Source organism: Ranitomeya variabilis, chromosome 1, assembly GCF_051348905.1.
Source record: "Ranitomeya variabilis isolate aRanVar5 chromosome 1, aRanVar5.hap1, whole genome shotgun sequence".
Classification (NCBI taxonomy): domain Eukaryota; kingdom Metazoa; phylum Chordata; class Amphibia; order Anura; family Dendrobatidae; genus Ranitomeya; species Ranitomeya variabilis.
Window position 1 is genome coordinate 1049611516 of NC_135232.1, and position 22273 is coordinate 1049633788.

At 40.7% G+C, this 22273-nt stretch overlaps 1 protein-coding gene across 2 annotated transcripts in view; it reads left to right on the plus strand.

Annotated features, from left to right (window-relative positions):
- Positions 1-22273, plus strand: part of SCFD2 (sec1 family domain containing 2) — a 654831-nt gene that overhangs the window by 609760 nt on the left and 22798 nt on the right. For both annotated transcript variants that reach the window (XM_077279771.1, XM_077279770.1), the window contains exon 7: positions 2331-2465. In XM_077279771.1, the coding sequence (XP_077135886.1) occupies positions 2331-2465 (135 nt within the window). The remainder of the gene's footprint in view (positions 1-2330; positions 2466-22273) is intronic.

A 22273-nucleotide genomic window follows, 5' to 3' on the forward strand; every position in this document is an offset into this window, starting at 1 on the left:
TGTGTGTGTAAGTGGAGGAGAGGGCAATGATCGGGGTGATGGGGCCGAAGGCAATGATTGGGTTGATGGAGAGGGCAATGATAGGGGTGGTGGGGCAGGAGGAAATGATGGTGGCAGTGGAAAGGACAATGATGGGGGTGGTGGGGAGGAGGCAATGATGGAGGTGGTGGAATGGGCAATGATATGGGGTTTTGGGGGAGAAAGCAATAATGGAGGTGGTGAAGAGGGCAATCATGGGGGTGGGGGAGAGGGCAATAATGGGATGCGGGGGATTTATAATGGGTTTAAGAACAGGGGGAGGTAAAGGAAGACATTATTATCGATTATTATGTGTAACACAGTCCCTTAGTATAAAGTGTACTCACTTATGTATAGCACAGTCCATTAGCTTTGTCGCAGTAAAAGGAGGGGGCCCAGGCACAGTTCCTGCACAGGGGCCCCAAGCTGTCTGTGTCCGCCCCTGGACTGATGGGATGAGTGGAATGCGACTTTCCTTGTACATCTGTACAGGTTATGTGATTTATATTAAGTAGGAAGAAAATATTTTCTTAAATTGTACTACTAGGGTTGTAGGTGCATAGAAATCTCATGTCTGTCACGCATTGTCAAAGTATTGGTTCACTTCAAGACAAAATGTACATTCTCACGTAACAAGTCTAGGAGTAAAAAAAATACTGTGATGCAATGATTATTTGATATGGTCCACCCACAAAATCACATGATACCTGTAGAGTCTATGATCACGTTGTGCAGGGTAGTGTTGTTGAAGGTCTTGTCTAATTATATTAACAAAACCTAATACAAAGTGAATATCTACCCTACTGTAAGTAAAAAACAAAACAATAGTGCATATACTGTAAATAAAGTAGGTTACTTAGGAAACACTGTTTTTGATTTTTTTTTAAAAAGCATAAAAACCATCCCACCAGCATCAAGGTGTACTCAGTCAGGGCTGTATACTGTATTCACAACTCAATGTTGTGGTCATGATGTAGTGATATTACTACTCTTATAGTTCTTGTATATAGTGTATGAACGTGACTTGGCTATGAGGTATATAGTGTAGTTTGGTCAGAAACGTTCAACTGAAGACCAGCAACTGTGTAACAGTCAAGGTTAAACTGGAATTAACAAGAGAAGATAATGAAGACAAAGTAAAGGGAGTCCTCATACTTAGAGCACTTTACAATACTTTAAAGCAAAGATGTCAATTTCTCGATAATCATCTAGTAATTGATTTCCTGCTTGACTTCAGAGAATTCATAGGTTTGCTGCTTCCAAGCTTCTGCTATTGTCTGACATCAAGAAAAAAGTTTTTGCTTTGTGAGCAGTGCCTCCTGTCATTATACTATTTTTTAGGATTATTTTTTTTTAGTAACTTGTAGGACTCTTCATTGTCATCTGAGGAGCTTAGGTAGCCTGGGTTAGCCTGAATTCAACAAGCTACTGGAAACATTATGGTAGGTTCACATGGAATTTTTTATGTGGATCTTGAAATGGATTAACTGTAAAACCCACAAAAACACTTCAAACACTCTTTAATATGGGTTTTGAAATAGATCAGCTTCAAAATTCCTGTCAAAGAGCTCTGGTGAACATACCCTTTCTTAGTAGGATTTACACATCCATGTGTCACTATCTGTGATTCACAGGCTAGTTGTGAATCTCCAGACCTGAACTCAGCAGCCCCATCCAGATGTGTGATTCCAGCCCTAGACTTATTGATCAAGGTTTATATGTTAGCATATTTCACTTCCTCCACATCCTGACGTGGTCCTCTTGCATTGGGCTCTTGTTGAAGTGCAGTGGATTGTGGTATACTGAAGTAATTTGGTGCTGAAGTAATTAGTTAGATTTTCCCATACAGTAAGTACATAGTGATAAACAATACTCAAATAGTTGTGTCATCTCAACAAAGGTCATTTGGTTTTAGGTGACTAATGTAGGCCAAAATTAATTCCCACCTTTTTTATAGACCACCAACGCCAACTATTGAAACAAGATGCATTGGATCTAAGGTTTCTTTCATCTTTGCCCAGAGAACTGATATTCACTAGAACATTTTTTTTTCATTTTGTCCACTATTCTCTGGCAAAGGGGTTATTGCCTTTGAGGATAAATTGGTCAACAATCGGTGATCCTGTAAAATTCCAGCACCACCTCTCCGTCGCTCCTCCTGTTTTTCGTTTACTGGGCTCCAGATGTGCAATGAATTGATCATTAATAGTCACATTGACTCCCCTAAAGTCTGCACTTTGTTAAAGTAGAAGATGGTTCAATATTAATCATGTAACTATTTTTTCTTAAATATTTTAACCTATTTTTCACAGGCCTCGTACAAACCTTTACTGAAGCAGATTGTGGAAGAAATTTTTCATCCTGATCATACCGAACCTGCTGATATCGAGCATATGTCTTCTGGTCTCACTGATCTCCTTAAGACAGGATTCAGCATGTTTATGAAGGTTGGTGTAAAAGCTTAAATATTTTATTTGCCGTAAAACACAATAACTCCAATTCACCTATGGCAGGGATCCCCAACCTGTAGCTCAGGAGCCCATGATTTGTGGCTCGCTGCTGTCTGCCAGTTTGGAGCATTAGCACTAGGTCTAGCAAAGAGCTATGAAGACCACATCTCAAGATAATGACTTTTTGGAGTAGCCCCACACAGAAGAGCATATATGGATGCAAATATACTGGATTTGGGGGATTAGAGATAATTTTGGTTTGGTAAGATGAAGACAGGATGATACTACCTGTCAAAGGAGGTATTTGAAGCTGAGTACTACAGTGTAGTGGGAGTGCTTCATGCGAGAATACTGAATGGAAGTATTATGGGAAACCCTAGATCTTGGTATGTTGCCTTGGTGCAATTTCTGTGGAAAACCTTTGGTTGTCTTTATACTGGTAATGGAGGCTCTGGTTGTCACTACTTTGCAGGGGGTGGGAGATGGATGTGGCTCACGACAGGTCAGAAAGGTTGGGGACCACTGATCTATGGTGTAGAGTCGTTTTTATGTCTTGTCTTTTTCTTTTTTTTGCTGGGGGACTTTGTGACTTTTGCTTTTTTTGTATTTTTCTATGCCTCATTCAGACATCCTTGAGTCACATATAATTGCTTCTCAATACATTAGAATGTCATCAAAACGTTAATTCATTTCAGTTCTTCAATACAAAAAGGGAAACTCATGTATTACAAATACAGAGTGTTCTCTTTCAAGTGTTTATATCTGTTAATGTGGATGATTATGGCTTACAGCCAATGAAAACCCAAAAGTCATTATCACTGTAAATTAGAATAATTAACAAAAAAACACCTGCAAAGGCTTCTGAAGCATTTGAAAGGCCCCTTAGTCTGTTTCAGTAGGCTCCACAATCATGGGGAAGACTGCTGTCTTGACAGATGTCCAGAAGGCAGACATGGACACACTCCACATGGAGTGTAAGCCACAAAAGGTCATTGCTAAAGAAGCTGGCTGTTCATGGAGTTCTGTATCCAAGCATATTAATGGAACGTTGAGTGGAAGGAAAAAGTGTGGTAGAAAAAGGTGCACAAGCAACCTGAATAACTGCAGCCTTGAATGAATTGTTAGGAAAAGGCTTTCAAAAATTTGAGGGAGATTCACAAGGTGTGGACTGCTGCTGGAGTAATTTCTTCAAAAGTCACCACACACAGAAGTATCCAGGACATGGGCTACAAGTGTCGCATTCCTTGTGTAAAGCCACTCATGACCAATAGACAACGCCAGAAGTGTCTTACCTGGGCCAATGAGAAAAAGAACTGGACTGTTGCTCAGTGGTCCAAGGTGTTGTTTTCAGATGAAAGTAAATTTAGCATTTCATTTGGAAATCAAGGTCCCAGAGTCTGGAGGAAGAGTGGAAAGGCCACAATCCAAGCTGCTTGAGGTGTAGTTTGTAGTTTCCACAATCAGTGATGGTTTGGGGAGCCATGTCATCTGCTGGTGTAGGTCCACTGTGTTTTCTCAAGACCAAAGTCAGGGCAGCCGTCTACCAGGAAATGTTAGAACACTTCATGTTTCCCTCTGCCAACAAGATTTTTGGAGATGAAAACTTCATTCTCCAGCAGGACTTGGCACCTGTCTACACTGACTAAAGTACCAATACCTGGTTTAAAAACAACAGTATCACTGTGCTTGATTGGCAGCAAACTCGCCTGACCTGAGGAAGATGAGACACCAGACCCAACAATGCAGATGACCTGAAGGCTGCTATCAAAGCAACCTGGGCTTCCATAACACCTCAGCAGCGCCACAGGCTGATCGCCTCCATGCCACGCTGCATTGATGCAGTATTTGATGAAAAAGGAGCCCAGACCAAGTATAGAGTGCATTCACTAAATGCACTAAATACATTTCAGTAGGCCAACATTTCTGATTTTAAAATAATTTTTCAAGCTGGTGTTATAAAGTATTCTAATTTACTGAGATAATGACGTTTGAGTTTTCATTGGCTGTAAGCCATAATCATCAACATTAACAGAAATAAACACTTGAAATACATCACTCTGTAATGACTCTGTATAATATGAGTTTCACTTTTTGTATTGTAGAACTGAAATAAATTAACTTTTTGATGATATTCTAATTTAGTGAGAAGCACTTGAATGTGATCGATCAGTGTTTTTCCTGGATAGAACACATACCCATTATAGTTGTAGGTGCTGTACACATCTGTGATCCACAAAAAGTGGTTCACAAATAGACATGGAAACGTCCGTTTTTTATCTGAGTCATGTATCAAAATATGGTATACAAGTTTATGGAGAAAAAATAAATTGCCTGCTCACCCTGTATTTCCTGAATGCACAGCAAAGTTCACTCCTGTCTTGAATAATGTATGTTTAATAATATTTTCAATAAGCGTCTATGGATTTTTGCCACATACAAATGTTGGCTTGTCTGTTTTGCTTATCCAAGTCTATACGTCCATGAAAAATGACACAAAAAATCACACAATGTGACAGCTCACATTGCCATCAATTTATTCTAATTAGGTAGGACTAGTCCAGCTGGATGTCACTTCCCCCAGAATAGTCCACTTCAGATGCTGCTATCACGCCCCCTAAACATCATCTCCACCAGCTGTGCCATCCCAGGAATGCCATGACTATATGTTTCTTTCAAAATTATTTTTATTAGGGTATTTTTACAATATAGGGGATAATGGGTTAGGAAAGTAATGAAGGAAAAGGAAGGAATCCAAACAAAGGAAAAGAGGAAAGGGGTTAAGGTACCGTCTCACTATACGATTTACCAACGATCACGATCTGCGATACGACCTGGCCGTGATCGTTGGTAAGTCGTTGTGTGGTCGCTGGGGAGCTGTCACACAGACCGCTCTCCAGCGACCAACGATGCCGAGGATCGCTGGTAACCAGGGTAAACATCGGGTTACTAAGCGCAGGGCCGCGCTTACTAACCCGATGTTTACCGTGGTTACCAGCGTAAAAGGAAAAAAAACCAAACCGTACATACTCACCATCTGATGTCCTTCAGGTCCCTTGCCGTCTGCTTCCCGCTCTGACTGAGTGCCGCCGTACAGTGAGAGCAGAGTGCAGAGGTGACGTCACCGCTGTGATCTGCTCTCACTTTCCGGCCGGCAGACAGTCAGAGCGGGAAGCAGACGGCAAGGGACCTGAAGGACATCAGATGGTCAGTATGTACTGTTTGTTTTTTTTTCCTTTTACGCTGGTAACCACGGTAAACATCGGGTTAGTAAGCGCGGCCCTGCGCTTAGTAACCCGATGTTTACCCTGGTTACCAGCGAACGCATCGCTGGATCGCTGTCACACACAACGATCCAGCGATGACAGCGGGAGATCCAGCGACGAAAGAAAGTTTCAAACGATCTGCTACGACGTACGATTCTCAGCAGGGTCCCTGATCGCTGCTGCGTGTCAGACACTGCGAGATCGTAACTATATCGCTAGAACGTCACGAATCGTACCGTCGTAGCGATGAAAATGCCACTGTGTGATGGTACCTTTAGGGAGGAAGAGGAGAGAACTAAAGTGAAGGGAAATGAAGATCATATTAACGTAGTTGCCCCACAACAATATATCAAGTGCAAAAACAACATAACATAAAGTATAGATTAAAAATATTCTGGCAAAGTAATAAGACATCAAATAAAGAGGCTTTTCTTGCTTGGAGAAAAAATTACGTTCCAAGAGGACCATTTGGAATTATATTTAGGTAGAGAGTTATTCCTATATTTTTCTGAGCAAGAGAAGTATAGTGGAGTACACTCTCTAAGGCTCCATAAGCACACAGCTCTTACTTAGAAATGCATAGTGATAGCGTTCCAGTGGGGAGGATGTCTGGGGGACATGATTGCAGCATCTGAAGTGGACTAGTCTGGGTGAAGTTACGCCCACCTGGACTAGTCCTACCTAATTAGCATAAAATGATCAGTGCATTAAACTTTTTTTATCACAAAAATGCACTTTTGTTTGAGACATTAAGGGCTTTATTAAAATGTAGGAATAGGGTGATGTATTGTAATGGTGGTGGTTTGGGGGCTCAAGGAACCTGTCAGGCTGCTTTTAAGGTCCCTGATGAGTCTGTTAGACAGAAATATATCATGTTGGGACAGGATATTATACAATAAGGGTGAAGAAGGGACCTTTGATTAGGGTTATAATAGAGATAGGAGCTGATTCCTTTATCGCAAATCCCACATTGATGCAGACTAAACCCCTCCCTGGTGATGGTATAACAGAAGCAGTAAGACAGACCCAATATCCCTCTATACCGCTCATCTGAGCCTTTGTTGATTTTCTAATGGACGATACGGATGACTAGGCTCAAGGTTGTTATTACAGCTTTAGTCCCCACGAGCGATTACTTTGTGTCCGAGGCTGACTAATACTGTTTTATGGGAAATGTGTGTCATTTGATATCTAGTATTCTCCGATCAGATCGTGGGGACACTCGTTTACTCATTTTGTAAGTGCATTTCTACAAACTCACTCAGTATTGGGAATATGGATATTATTTATCTGTCCAATTATGGGTGAATTGTTTTTCATGCAGATTTGTGCAAAGATTAATTTATAGACTGATTAGCTATAATTTCAACTTCTGTGATGTTTGGGCAAAGCCATTAAGTGGAGGATATTTAATCAGACGATTTTATTTTTGTATCATGTTCTGGTGCTAAAAAATTCTGCACGTAAAGCAAGATCTCATCCACGCATACCAGTGGAATGTGGAGAGGCAAAAACTAAAGCAAAAAATAAAAAGACTAGTCATTAAAGGGTTAATGCAGGTTATTCAAGATGAGATTTTAGTGTTCAGTAATATATTTATAGTCATCCAATATATTCCTCTTGTAATTGTGGTGTTATCCGGTTGTGTAGCCAGCCGCTGAGTCACCCGTGTGAGCCGCTGGCTCTCCAGCACATGTCTCTGCATGTGTCACACCACAGAAGCCGCTCTCATTAGCCATTCTTAAATCACATTCTCCGAGTTGGAGAAGGCACAGTGTTATGACAGGCGCCGCAGCTGAGGAAGTGCAGGGGATGTGTTTAGTGGACTCGACCGTTATCATGACTTATCGACGTAGGAGGAGAATATTTGTTCATTCTGACTCCATCTAAATAATAACAGTCTTGCTTTTGTACACGTGAAGGGTTTTTCGTGTCTGTCTGAATCCCGTCCACGTGAGTCTGCAGGGCACAAAGCAAGGCTCCCATTGTCACAAAAATGAGTACTTCTTCAGCGTACGTTTCATTCTCATTAATTGGAATTGGTGAAGAGCTTGATAAAATGTAATAGTCTTTAATTGTATTGGACTTGAAAAATGTAATCCATTGTTGATATCTCCATTAGCGTCATCCATTCTGTCCCTACGATAAGAAAGGATAGCACAATGAAGATAGTTTGCAAAAATGTATTTATCCACATCACAGGCATAGTCTGCTGTTTTTATGGGGCAAAGTGACCTATATAGTCTATAGAGCATGGTGAACCATCCGTATAACAATTATTGATAGAAATTGCTAGAATTTAAGGGAGCTGTGGTATGACGACAATCTTCTTACATGAAAGTCTGACTGGCAAACTACTGGGAACGCGGGATGAGCCTTGTGGACTACTCTTTGGAGCAACTTGCGCTTCTCTCTAGCTAATAGTTGTAGGGTGGTCCAAGCCAAGGCTTTCTTTGTGTCATCGGGATGACGTAACAAGCTCTAATAGGATTCGATATTAGACAAAAAAATTTTACTTTTGTAGAACTAGTTTGTATTTCTAAGTTTTCAAGATTACCGCTTGAAATAAGATATGGCATGGAGTGCATCCAAGCTTCTAATAAGGAGCCACATTTCTTCCCTCCTAATTATTCCACGATTAACTCTGAGTGGTATTATTCAAAGATGGAAACTTTTGGGAACCACAGCAACTTAGACACAAAGTTGAGACCATGTACAGTTGAGGGGTCGTCAAAGACTGAGGCAAATAATGCATAAAAGTTTACAAAGCTCTTCTGACTCAATAACTGCAGAGTCCAAACCTTCTCTGGCATCAACATCTGCCCCCAAGTCTGTGCCAGGGATCTTCATGGCATGGGTTTTCATAGCAGAGCAAGTGACGACTCATGCTTCTACAGTATATCTGTCATCTGATGGAGAAGTCTGAGTTTGGCGATGCCAGAAGAATTTACCTGCCTGACTACAATGTGCCAACTGTAAAGTTTGATGGAAGAGAAGCGATAACACTAGAGGGTTATTTTTAGTATTTTTCAGGAGTTGGCATAGGCCCTTTAGTTCCACTGAACTATTCCTTTGGCATACCAACACATTTTTGATAACTGTATGCTTCTAACTTTGTGGGAAGAGTTTCGGGAAGCCCCTTTTCTGATTCCAGCATGACTGTACCCTAGTGTACGAAGCAAAATGCATGGCTTGTTGAGTTAGGTGATGGTGACTGGCCTGCACTGAAACCTGACCTCATCCCTATCGAACACCTTTAGAAGGAACTAGAATGGAGATTGTGAGACAGGCCTCCTAGCCCAATATCAGTGTCTGACCTCACAAATGCTCTTTTAGATGAATGGACAAAAGTTCACACTTACAAACTCCAAAATCTCGTAGAAAAAAATTTCCCAGTAGAGTGTGAGCTGTTATAACGGCAAAAGAACCAACTCCATGTTAAAGCCTATGGATGTAGAATGGGATGACACAAAGGCTCCTGTAGTTGTAATGTGGTAGGAGCACAATACTTTTGTCCATATAGTGTAGGTGCCTCATCATGTTGGTATTGTGTTTACTTTTTTGTTATATCTGGCTCCGTACATAGAAAATGCGCCCCACTGCACTCCTATTAAAGGCACACCTTACCTTAGAACAGTAAATGTAGGGAGTGTCCCCACAGTCTTCGCCAGCATACAGTGCATTTTTCTAATTGCGTTTATTTCAAGGAAAGTTTTAGGCAGCAAAAGCATTAATGGAAATACCAAATATAATAAGGTTCCTGGCGTGCTCCATAGTCTCTTACACGGCCAGATCCTTAGAACAAGAGGTTTTTCCAAACTCTCCATCTATTACCAGATCGCATGTCTCCAGGACGTTTCCATTGAAATAGTAATTTCATTTAAAATACATCCACATAAGAAGAGACGTTGTGACTGAGCGGTATTGTAATTTGTGGTTTGGAATTTGACCTGTATGCGATGAAGGCATGTCTTGCAGATTCCCTTTTTTCACGCAGACTTGTTTTGACTGAAGGGGTAATTAGGGCTTCTACTGTACTTCTGGTACTTATGAAGAAAAACACTGCAGGATCGCTGAACTTTATTTTCTGGATGTAACCTACATAAATGTGAACACAACTTTTCGACTAAAGCAATGTCCAAAAATTGTCGACATGTTATAATGCCATAGACACACGACTATGCACATATTATTAAACCCGAAAGCTCTTCGGTCTCTACCTTTTCTTTTCAGCTTTTGTTTTACTTTTGTTGTAAAGGAAATCATTCCATTTGTTTAGCAAATAGAACCAGAACCAAATGACGTGTGATCCATGGCATTACAATCAAACAAAATACACTCACCAAACGACAGAGTGTAACATTGAGGAGTTAAACAAAGAGAAACCAAATAGGAGAGTATGAGGAATGCACACAAACAAAACTCTAAGCAACCATCTGAACAAATCTCCACATGCTAACTCTAAACACGAACTACACCTCCAACTACAAACCAGGCAGCAAGAACTAGCACCAGCAATTCCTAAGGGCCAGAGGTGAGCATATATAGCAGAGGGGAGTGGCAAAACTGAACAGCTTGGACAATCCAGGTAGAAAATCTCCAGGAGCTTCAACTGAACAGATTAACCTTTGCACTGCCAGCAAGGAAAAAAACTGCATTGTTTTATAAGATGATGAAGTACTTCTAACCAGTGCAGGAGTACATGAAACCAGATGCCGTGGTCTTCTGGCTCCTCTCTATTGCTGTACCCCCATGACACTACTTCTCGACATCTTTAAAAATCTCAATAATTACTTGAAGGATAAGCCCCAATTTTCGCAAAGGAGAAATTGCACAGTACATGTAAAAAAAAGCAATTTTTCCAATGTACTTGTTATTATAGAACAGAGAGATTTTGAATTGGTGGCTGAACATGTGCAGTGTTCACAAGCTTTTTCCAATAAAGATTGTAAGTGCTGCTCTGAAGTTGACTGGGATCGCTGGAGTTCACTGTTAGTTTCTGATCCAGACAAGCTTCACTGCTGCTGTGCTCCTCTGATACTGCTTGTCCTCGGCAGCGTAGTAGAAGAGCAAAGTTCGGGCCAGGAGTGCAACAAGATCCAATCTGTCAATCAAGCAAATGCGCTCCAACCCTGCAGGAAGCTGGAGGCAGTGCAGCGGAAATACTCCTGCAGAAGATCTTAAAAATATTCCTTTAACTGTTACTGTGTTACATTGTGGATTTTCTGCATGTAAATCCAAAATGGAAAATCTGCTGCACATATGTAATGTGCCTTCTTCTCAGAAAGAGTGATTGTGCACAGTAACCTACAGACAGTGTCAGGTCGGCGCCGTTATACTGATTAAAATGATACCTGGGTTAATGAAATCAGTCTTGTGGTTGTTGTTTAATCTTTATTTTCAGTTTTGAGTTAATGAGATTCTCGTGCTCTGGGGCGGCCTGTGGGGGGTCTTCATGTGGTGCTCTGCTTACATATGCATCTGTATAGCTTATGACAGGTCACTGATCCCTAGGTGACCAGCCCCCTAATTTACATATTGCATAGAATTATGTTTTGGTTTTTTAAATAATCACATTCATCAGGCAGACTGTGCTGTAGCATGATAAGGTGGATAATATGGCTGTTTTCATGTTAGGCTACTTTCACACTAGCATCGTTTGCAATACATCGCAATGTGTCGTTCAGGAGAAAAAACGCATCCTGCAAAGTTGTCTGCAGGATGCTTTTTTTCCCCATAGACTAACATTACCGACGCATTGCGACATATTGCCACACGTCGCAACCGTCGTGCGACGGTTGCGTCGTGTTTTGGCGGACCATCGGCACAAAAAAACGTTACATGTAATGTTTTTTTGCGCGTCGTGTCCGCCATTTTCAACCACGCATGCGTGGCCGAAACTCCGCCCCCTCCTCCCCGGACCTTACAATGGGGCAGCGGAAGCGTCGTAAGACTGCTTCCGCTGCCCACGTCGGGCATTTCTTTCACAGCATGTGTCGGCACGTTGGCCCGACGCACTGCGACGGGCCCGTACCGACGCTAGTGTGAAAGCAGCCTTATTTAGAAATATAGTTCTTTTGTAGAAAAAAAAATGTCTTAATCAAAATAGAGGTGGCGCTTGCGCAGTACCATCTATTGTGTTCTGATAGATGCTACTGCACAAGCGCCAGTGCCATTTTACTATAGAAAAAATGTAGGCTCCATCAAGATGGTACCGGTGGCGCCTGTGCAATAGCATCGCTCCAATAGATGTTACTACGCAGGCACCGCTGGCATCATCTTGATGGAGCCTTTTTTTTTCCTCTACCAAAATGGTGCCAGCAGCAGCGCATGCGCAGTAGCATTCATTGGAACGCAATAGACTCTACCGGCAGACATGGCTGCCGGCGCCATTTTAGCTTAAGCGCCTGCCTGATGAATTAGATTTTTTTTTCAATACATATATTTAGTTATGTAAAATAGGGGGCAGGTAACGGAGGGATCAGTAAGCTGTCATAATAAGCCATAAAGATGAATACCTAAGCAGAGCACCACATGAAGACCCCCCCACAGGCTGCCTCAGAGCATGAGAATCTCATTAACTGAAAACTGCAAATAAAGATTAAACAACAACCACAAGATAGATTTCATCAACCAAGGTATAATTTCAATAAGTATAGCAGCGACAACCTGACAGTGTCTGTAGGTTATCGAGCACAGTCCTGCTGACAGGTTCACTTTGTCTTCATGGACATTATTTTACCACGTGAAGACTGCAGCCATTGGCTTTTGTCGATAGGCTGCTTCGCCTTTAGATGAACCTTAGATGCCCAAAGGAAGTGTGAGCGAAGCAGCCCATTGGCATCCGTTGATTGGCTGCAGTACTCATGTGGCCTAACAATGTCCCAAGAGACCCATCGCCACCATTGCTGTAACAGTGCCTCTGCAGGAGATGAGACTGTTGTATGTATATTATATTTTTCACTGAAGAATATGGTTGTCGGGTGTCCCAGGACAAGGGGCTTCTCACCAGTCACTAACTCTAGGGGGCGCCTTAGTTATCCCTGTTCCCTGGAATATTTCTAATGGTGAGGATGCCGGGGCCTCGTGTCTTGCTGAGCTACTGAATCCGCCCACAGTCTGTTCCCAGGGAAGAGGGGAGTACTGGTGTATGGCAATACACCAACCAGATTAACAAGGTAATACGAACAAGGTATAAAGGAAAATACCAATCATACAAATATGTACACACAAACAACAGAGGTAAACACCAACTCTCGACCAACTCCTGAACCATGCATCAATGAAGCTAGCTCTGGCAATACCTGCTTAACAGAGTCCAGTTTATATAAGAGATTGGAGTGGCTAGCAGTGAACAGCTGAGAGCCTTAATGCAGGTAAGCTTCCAGGAGCTCTCAACTGAGCAGTGCTAGAAGAAACCTGCACCGTTTAATATGGATAAGTGCTTCTGGTAAGTGCAGGAGTAGGAGAAATCAGACAATGCAGTCTTCTGACTCCTCTCTCTTGCGGAAAACCCTTGAAAATATATTTAGTTGGGAAGCAAAACATATTAATTTAGTATTTTATTGCTAGGGTTGTTTTTGCCTTCAATGTGTACTCATGTTAGACAGTCGCCCACCCACTTGTTTTATCATAACTGAAAATTGCGCAAGTAATATTTCCTTGACATCTAAGCATTTTTCTACAGGAACAGGTAGTATCAAGATGAGCAATTCATTCTGAATTTCTGCATGCACAGATTGTAGGTATTTAATCCGGCGCTTTTCTTTTGATGGTAGTTTGAATTTACACTTAAAAGCAGAAGGCATACAAGTCAGAAATGTGACACCAGTGTAATTTTTTATGCTAATCTATAAAAACACCTAAGATGTCCTGTACTTAAAAGAAACATGTCACTTGAAAAACTGCTATTAACCTTCAGGTATGGGGTTAGTCTGCAGATTAATAATTGTCCTGGTTCAGTCACTGCTCTGTGTATATAGCCCGGTCTCTGCTACCGCACCCCTGGCACTGATTAACAGTGGATCAGCATTAGGGTCGATTGTCAGTCAGGGCCAGGGGCGCGATTACAGCTACTCTTTATACACAGAGCGGTGACTGAACTCACGCCGGTGCAACCCCTGTGATTGAAACCTGAATGCTGCCTGGGGCAATAAAGCTAATTTCCTCCTGGCAAGGGGGGTCTAAGTGTCGGCACAGGACAGGTTCAAAATGCTATTAACCTGAAGATTAACCCCATATCTGAACGTTAACAGCATTTTTTCAGATGACAGGTTCCCTTTAAGCTCAAACTTTTGGTAAAGGATAATCATGAAGCCTCATTGCAGAACAAGTAGGGTCCTCTCCACCAAGACACCCTACAGCAGTAGAGGAGTTTAAGTAGGACCTGTCACCAGGTGAAAAGAGGCCATATTCTGCTCTTCTATTATGTCTGCTGCGGATGTAAGTAAACCATTTTTTATTTTTATATCCATTATATGGTTTCAAATATATGTTTGTTTTTTTTTATTTTGCTTGGCTAATTTTTATATTCTTTTCCAACGGGGTGTTTCAGGAGTATCTGGGGTGTGTCTTTATGCTTCTTCATAATTACCCTGTGAGCAATGCCCCATTGGTAAAGACCATTCAATTTGTATATGGGACACATTACATAAAAGGCCCGTATCTCTAGTACCGTATGTTGGATTAAAAAAGAACAAAAGACGGATTACTCAGGTAAACAAATAACCCGACCAAGTCAAAAGTAGCTAGTTTTGAACTCTATGTCATGAAAACTTATGCTGAGTATGAGTATTGTGAGCAACACTGTCAAATGTGTTTTTTTCTTTTTTCCATTGATCTGGATTTAATTTCTCATAACCCCCTTTTTTTATCCCTTTATTATCTTAAATTTTTACCTTTGGATGGAGATGGCCCTTTAACAGCTAAGCGTCTGTGCTAACTACTAAGGTAGTCTTGCCCATGACTGACATAATGGTCATACCAATGCTTACAGTGGTGTGGAAAAGTTTTTGCCCCCTTCTTGATTTCCCATTCTTTTGCATGTTTATCACACTTAAATGTTTCAGATCACTAAACAATTTAAATATATTAAATTTAAATATAAAGATAACACAAGTAAATACAAAATGCAGTTTTTAAATTAAGATATTTTTTACTAAGGGAAAAATAAATCCAAACCTACAGGGCCCTGTGTGAAAAAGTGATTGCCCTCCCCCTTAAAACATAAATTAACTGTGGTTTATCATATCTTTGGGAAGCGTAGTTCAAATTCCCTAGTAACACCCAGGCTAATTACTGCCAAAACTGTTGTCAATCAATAAATCACTTAAATAGGACCTGCCTGACGAAGTAAAGCAGATGAAAATAACCTCAAAAGCTATAAATCATGCCACGATCCAAAGAAATTCTGGAACAAATGAGAAACAAAGTAATTCACATCTATCAGTCTGGAAAATGTCATAAAGTCACCGTATATTTTGGACCATAAGACTCACCTTTTCCCCCTAAAATTTCTGGGGAAAATGGGGGTGCGTCTTATGGTCGCAATATACTTACAAATCCTGCGGCAGATTCAGATCTTGTCATGAGATCTCGGAACGAGATCTCATTACTGAGATTTGAATCTGAGCATGCACCGCCCCCGACCCGGCGGCCATGTTCCTGGAGTCCATGTTCCCAGAGGACACTGCAATATGGCAGCAACGGATGTGCGGCGGCCTCCAGTCTTTAACGAAATGCCGGCGGAGCCCCACACGGAGCACAGAGCCCCTGCCCCAGCACAGAGCTGCCGCCACCGCACCAGCTTGGGATGGGATTTCCCAGAGGCCACCGCAACAGCCTGGACCACCGAACGACTCCTGTGACCACTCCTCCACATGTGCTGATCCCTTCCCTGGTAAGCTGAATTCAGACTGTAAGACGGACTCCCATTTGACACATTATTTTTTTTATTCCCTATTTTCCTTCTGAAAATTTGCGGTGCATCATATGGTCCAGTGTGTCTTATAGTCTGAAAAATACTGTGTTTCTAAAGCTCTGGGTCTCCAGCGAACCACAGTGATCCACCAAAACATGGAACAATGGTGAACCTTCCCAAGAGTGGCCGGCTGTCGAAAATTACCCCAAGAGCGCAGCGACGACTCATCAAAGAGGTCACAAAAGACCCCACAACAACATTCAAAGGACTGCAGGCCTCACTTGCCTCAGTTAAGGTTAGTGTTCATGACTCCACCATAAGAAAGAGACAAAAATGACTGCTGAGCAATAGGAACATAAAGGCTTGTCTCAGTTTTGCCAGAAAACATCTTGATGATCCCCAAGACTTTTGGGAGAATCCTCTTTGGACTGACAAGACAAAAGTTGAACCTTTTGAAAGGTATATGTCCCATTTCATCTGGTATAGAAGTAACACAGCATTTCAGAAAAGAAACATCATACTAACAGTAAAATATGGTGGTGGTAGTGTGATGTTCTGGGGCTGTTTTGCTTCTTTGGGACCTAGAAGACTTGCTGTGGTAAATGGAACCATGAATTTTGCTGTGTAGCTGTCTAAAAAATCCTGAAGAAGAATGTGTTCATGACCTCATGCTGATGTGCACATGGGTTATGCAGCAGGATAATAATGCAAAACACACCAGCAAGTCCACCTCTGACTAGCTTAAGAAAAATAAAATTAAGCCTTTGGAATGACCTAGTGAAAGTCCTGACTTTAATCCGATTGAGATGCTGTGGCATGACAATTTTGCAAAGATGACTAGGCTAAAATTCATCAAGAGTGTTGTAAAAGACTCATTGCCAGTTATCGGAAACGCTTGATTGCAGTTGTTGCTGCTAAGGGTGGCGCAACAGTTATTAGGTTTAGGGTGGATCACTTTTTCACACAGGGCCCTGTTGGTTTGGATTTCTTTTTCCCTTAATAATAAAAATCTTCATTTAAAAACTGCATTTTGTGTTTACTTGTTAACTTTTTATAATATTTATGTTTGTTTGGTGATCTGAAACATTGAAGTGTGACAAACATGCAAAAGAATATGAAATCAGGAAGGGGGCAAACACTTTTTTACATCATAGTATATATTTTATTTTTTGGAAGTCAAATCTTTTTTGCACTTCAGCTTGGTGCAGCTGTACCATCCATAGGTCCAGCATTATGTATAAGTGACATTGTCCGTCATTCTGTTGGTAATTAGACCAATCTCCACCAACAGCCCACTGACTAGGGGCGTAAAATACTTGCCTTGCCTCAGGTGCAGGCGACCCATGCTACGGCACTACTTGTAAAATGTCAGTTTTGTTGTGTAGGCCATATTATAAGCATAGGTCCCAACATAGTACCAATTCTGTCTCCTGAAGTCCAGTGATTGTAAACTTTACGGTTTCGGGCTGCCATATTTCTCCATCTCAGGTTAGGTTCACACTAATATTGTGCGCTCTGCCGAGCACTAACTAGGGATCTCTGTTGAAATCCATGAAAAACTAGTTTTTGATGTGAACCCCACAGCCATTCATTTCAAAGAAGCCGACAAAAGCATAGTCTAAGAATGACTTCATCGGGGTTCTTTTCGGAATCCTCTTTTTCAGGGATTCTGATAGAAACCCCAACGTAGTGCTCAGTGAAGGGCACTGTATTAGTGTGGCTCTAGCCTTATGGCACATACTGTACACTGTGTTCTCTAGGGGGGTATGAATCACATTGCATGCTTCTCTTTTTTATGGCCGTTCACATCTTCTCTTACTGCACTTCAAGAAATAAAAACAAAACTTATTCATTCATTTAGTCTTTTCCAGAAGTTTTGTTTATGTGTTCTGTTCTGCTACGAGATTTGTAACTTTGATACAAAGAACTGGAACCATCAGTGTCAGCGCTCACACATTGTGTCAGCACAGAACGTACCAGAAATACTGATCCCAGATCAACTCGCTCTTTGTCACTGTCATATTGAAAATTATTGGCAAGTTATGAAAATCACCATTACTTATTTAGACACATTGTTACAAACATATTATCTATCAAATGAGACAAATTCACTCTCATAGCAGGGTCAATGTCATAGAAAACAGCAGTGAATTTACAAGATACATGTAGGTGTCCTTCATCTGTGATGAAACAAGACCTCAGCAAGGCGCACGCATGACCCAAACATTAAATATTTAATAAATACAATTACATAACATATCCACGTTATACAACAGTGTAGGTGAGGATTTCAGTGGATATGAAAAGTCTACAGACTGCCAGGTTTATGTAATGTAAAACAAAAGAAATATCATACCGAGAAGAATCATTCCAGGACATTTCCACCTTTGGTGTCACCCATAATCTGTACAAATCTATTAAAAAACAAAGTGAAATAATTTGGGAGGGAGATAATAAAAATAACAAAGCTAAAATAATGTTGTTGCATAAGTGTTAACACCCTCATTTAACTGGGCATACGGTTGTGTTATTAATTAGCTGATCACATTTAATCTCATATTAAATAGTAGTCAGTACACAGCTGTCATCATTTACAATGATTCTGATTAACCCCATATAAAGTTTATCTATTCTAGTAGGATTTTCCTGAGATTTTCTTAGTTGCGTTTTAGAGCAAAAGCCATGGTACGTTAACAGTTTACAACACAGCAAAGGGATCTCATTATTTAAAGGTATCAGACAAGAGGAGTGTATAAAAAAAAATTCCAAGGCATAAGATAAACCATAGAACACTGTAAATACACTTATCAAGAAGTGGCTTAAATGTGCTACAATAGTGATATTACCTAGAAATGGACTTCCTTCAAAAATTGATGAATATATAAGAAGAAAATTGGTCCAGGAGGTTGCCAAAGAGGTCTATGCAACAATCTCCCTTATTTTTCATATGTCTGGTCTGTGGTGTAGTGTGTCAAGATGGAAGTCTTTTCTTACAAAGAAAAACACTCAAATGCAGTTATGTTTTGCCAAAACCTATGTAAAATCTGACAAAAGTGTGTGCAAAAATATGTTACAGTGGCATGGAAAAGTTTGGGCACTCCTGATCAAAATTACTGTTAACAGTTTAAGAAGTTGAAGATGAAATAATCTGTAAAAGGCCTAGAGGTAAAGATGCATGCCCTGCTACTTTGAGGTCTAGCCACAGATTTTAAATGATGTTCAGATCAGGGGACTGTGAGGGCCATTGTAAAACCTTCAGCTTGAGCCTTTTGAGGTAGTCTATTGTGTATTTTGACGTGCGTTTAGGATCACTATCCATTTTTAAAAGACATCCTCTTTTTAACTTCAGCTTTTTTTTCAGATGATGTTGTTTACATCAAAAATTTGTTGAAATTTCATTGAATCCATTGTTTCCTGTACCCGTGAAATGTTCCCTGTGCCATTGGCAGCAACACAACCCCAAAGCATGATTGGTTCACCCCATGCTTAATGGTTGGCGAGATGTTCTTTTCTTGAAATTCTGTGCGCTTTTTTCTCTCCACGTACCTAAGATTTCTTCTTTAACCTCATCTGTCTGCAGGACTTGTTTCCAAAATGCATTAGGCTTGTTTAGATGTTCTTTTGCATACTTCTGACTCTGAACTTTATGGTGAGGATGCAGGAGAGATCTTCTTCTGATTACTCCATGAAGGTCATATCTGTGCAGGTGTCTCTGAAACAGTAGAACAATTTACCACAACTCCAGAGTCTGCTAAATCTTTCTGAAGGTCTTTTGCAGTCAAGCAGGTATCTGATTTGCCTCTCTAGAAATCCTACGAGCAGCTGTCACAAAAATTTTGTTTGGTCTTCCAGACCTTATCTTGACCTCCACTGTTTCTGTTATCTGCCATTATTGAGTTACGTTTCGAATTGAAGAAAGGGCAACTTGAAAATGCTTTGCTTTCTTTTTATAGCCTTCTCCTGCTCTGTGGGCCTCCACCATTTTAATTTTCATAATGCTAGGCAGCTGCTTAGAAGAACCCATGGTTGCTGTTTTTTGGCACAGAGTTAGAGGAGGCTGAGGTTTTATAAAGCTGGGCAATTTGTATCACCTGGCCTTTCCTAATGATGATAGTGAACAAGCTATAACCCTAATAGGCTAATTAAGGTATCAAACCTCAGTCAAAGTTATCTGAGTATACAAATCTCCAAGGGTGCGCAAACTTTTGCATCTGCCCATTTTCTTTTTTGTAATTTTTAAAACGTAAAAGATGAAAATATATTTTTTTGCCTAAAATACAAAGGAAAAGTGTAATCTTTACCTTTAGGCCTTTTAGAGATGTTTTTATTTTCAACTTGCTTAAATGTTCACAATAACAGTAATTTTGACAAGTGGTGCCAAACGTTTACATGTCACTGTATGTCCTAATGAGGTCAAAGTTGTACTTTTTGACCATTATTCCAAAAGGTATGTTTGGTGCAAAGCTAACATTGCGCATCACCAAATGAACACCACACCTACAATAAACCATTGTGGAGGCAGCATTATGCTGTTGGACTGTTGTTTGGCAGCTGGAACTGAGGCTTTAGTAATGGTGTAGAACATTATGAACAGTTCCAAATATCAGTCAATTTTGCAAGAAAACGTTCAGGCTTCTGCTGCAAATCTGAAGATGAAAAGGAATTTCACCTTTCAGCACTACAATGACTCTTAGCATACCACCAATTCAACAAAAAATGTGTTATCCAGAAGAGGATAAAAGTTTTGGAATAGCCCAGCCAGATAAAAGACCTGAATCCAATTGAAAATATGTGGGTTGACCTGTACACAGGAGATGCCCTCACAATCTGAAAAGTTTGGATCACTACTGCAAGGAATAGTGGAGAGAGATTGCAAATTCCATATGTGGCATGCTGATAAACTGATACCAAAAAGACCGAATGCTGTCATAAATTCAATGAGTGCTTCAACAAATTATGAGTTTCAGTTTGTATGTTTTTATGCAACCACATTATTTTAATTTTTTTTTTTTTCACCTGGAAAGATTTCAGTTTATTTTTCAACTGAATGTGTGACATTAAGGCTATGTGCACACGTCAGGATTTCTTGCAGAAATTTCCTGAACAAAACCGGACATTTTCTGCAAGAAATCCGCATGCGTTTTTTTGCGCGTTTTTTTTTTCGCGGTTTTTTTTGTAGATTTTTCCAGAGGTTCCCAATGCAATAATATAGTGGGAAATCCGCAAAAATAATGAACATGCTACTTTTTTACCGCACTGCACAAATGCACAAAAATTGCGGAATGCATTCTAAATGATGGGATGCATATGTATGCATTTTATGCGTTTTTATCGCATTTTATAGCGAAAAAATGCGAAAAAAAGCAAAAATTCCAGAACTTGTGCACACAGCCTAAAGGTGGAAAAAGTTCTGAAATGATTCTTCTTGTTATGTTTTTTTTACATGGCATGTTAATAGAGGTGGTGAGACGTTTTATATAAAGTATGCATCTTGCGCCATGTTTGTCCCCAGAAGTAAAAACAGCTGTAATAAAAATAAAAGCCATCATTTCTTTCCTGGAGCAGCACAAACTCTTTCATTACCCGTACATGTGTTAGACTAGCTATGTATACCATTGCCCACAAACTGATGTTGGACAAGGAACAGTCTGTGTTCATTATGTAACAAACATTGATTTAGCAATGTGAGTTATGTGTGGGTGAGTCATGTACTTACATCTGCTAAAAAGACAAAAATCAGTGAAGAACAGTCACAGACAGAACATTGACACCCAAACTTTATTATTTTACAGTCCTGGCTGATGTTCCTCTAGTCCCAGTTGTTCTGAAGAGGAAGTGGTGGAATTTAGAAGAGAGATCACCTTGCCAGCTGTACAAATGCTTCCTTGTCTGTTTCTTAAAATTTTCAGGGTATTAATTTAAGTGGAACTACACATACATGCACTCCTCCTTGCTGACCAATGACTTCTCAGATGTGCTTGATGGGAGACAAGTCTGGAGATACTGCAGGCCATGATGGCACGTTTAGGTCTCACAGGCTGCGCATAGTAGCATAAGCAACATGAAACCTGGTTGAAAGACAGTTCCTGGGACACTTTGGATAAATGGTCATACCACTGGTTCCACGACCAAATCAATGTAACGCCGAGCTGTTAGTGTACATGGAATGAAGTTTAGAGGGGCCAAGCTATTGATCATTATGCACCTCACACCATGATCTTGGGAGAAGGACCCATGAGACGTTTTCTAGTGAAGGCCACTTGTGAAAATCTCTTCATGGCATTGCCTATGTGGTTTTCAGAAAGAGACTGGAGAATCGAATGGAGCAATGAAGACTGAAATGGAGGTCTCTTCAGATGAGTCCCACTTTTGTCTTGTAAGCATTGAATGCTGAAGTGTGTAGGCAACACCATGAAGAGGTAACGTCACATTGTTCCTATTCCCAGGATTATGGTAATGGGTCTCATAACGTATGATAGCTGGACCCATTCGTTTTTATTCCTGGTACAATAGCAACTCAGTGAATTCTCCAAACTGTCCCCAGAGCTGTTTTTCAACTCTATAAAGTCAGACCACATGTTGCTCGTGCAGCAGTGAGCAGTCTGCATGTCATAAATATGCTG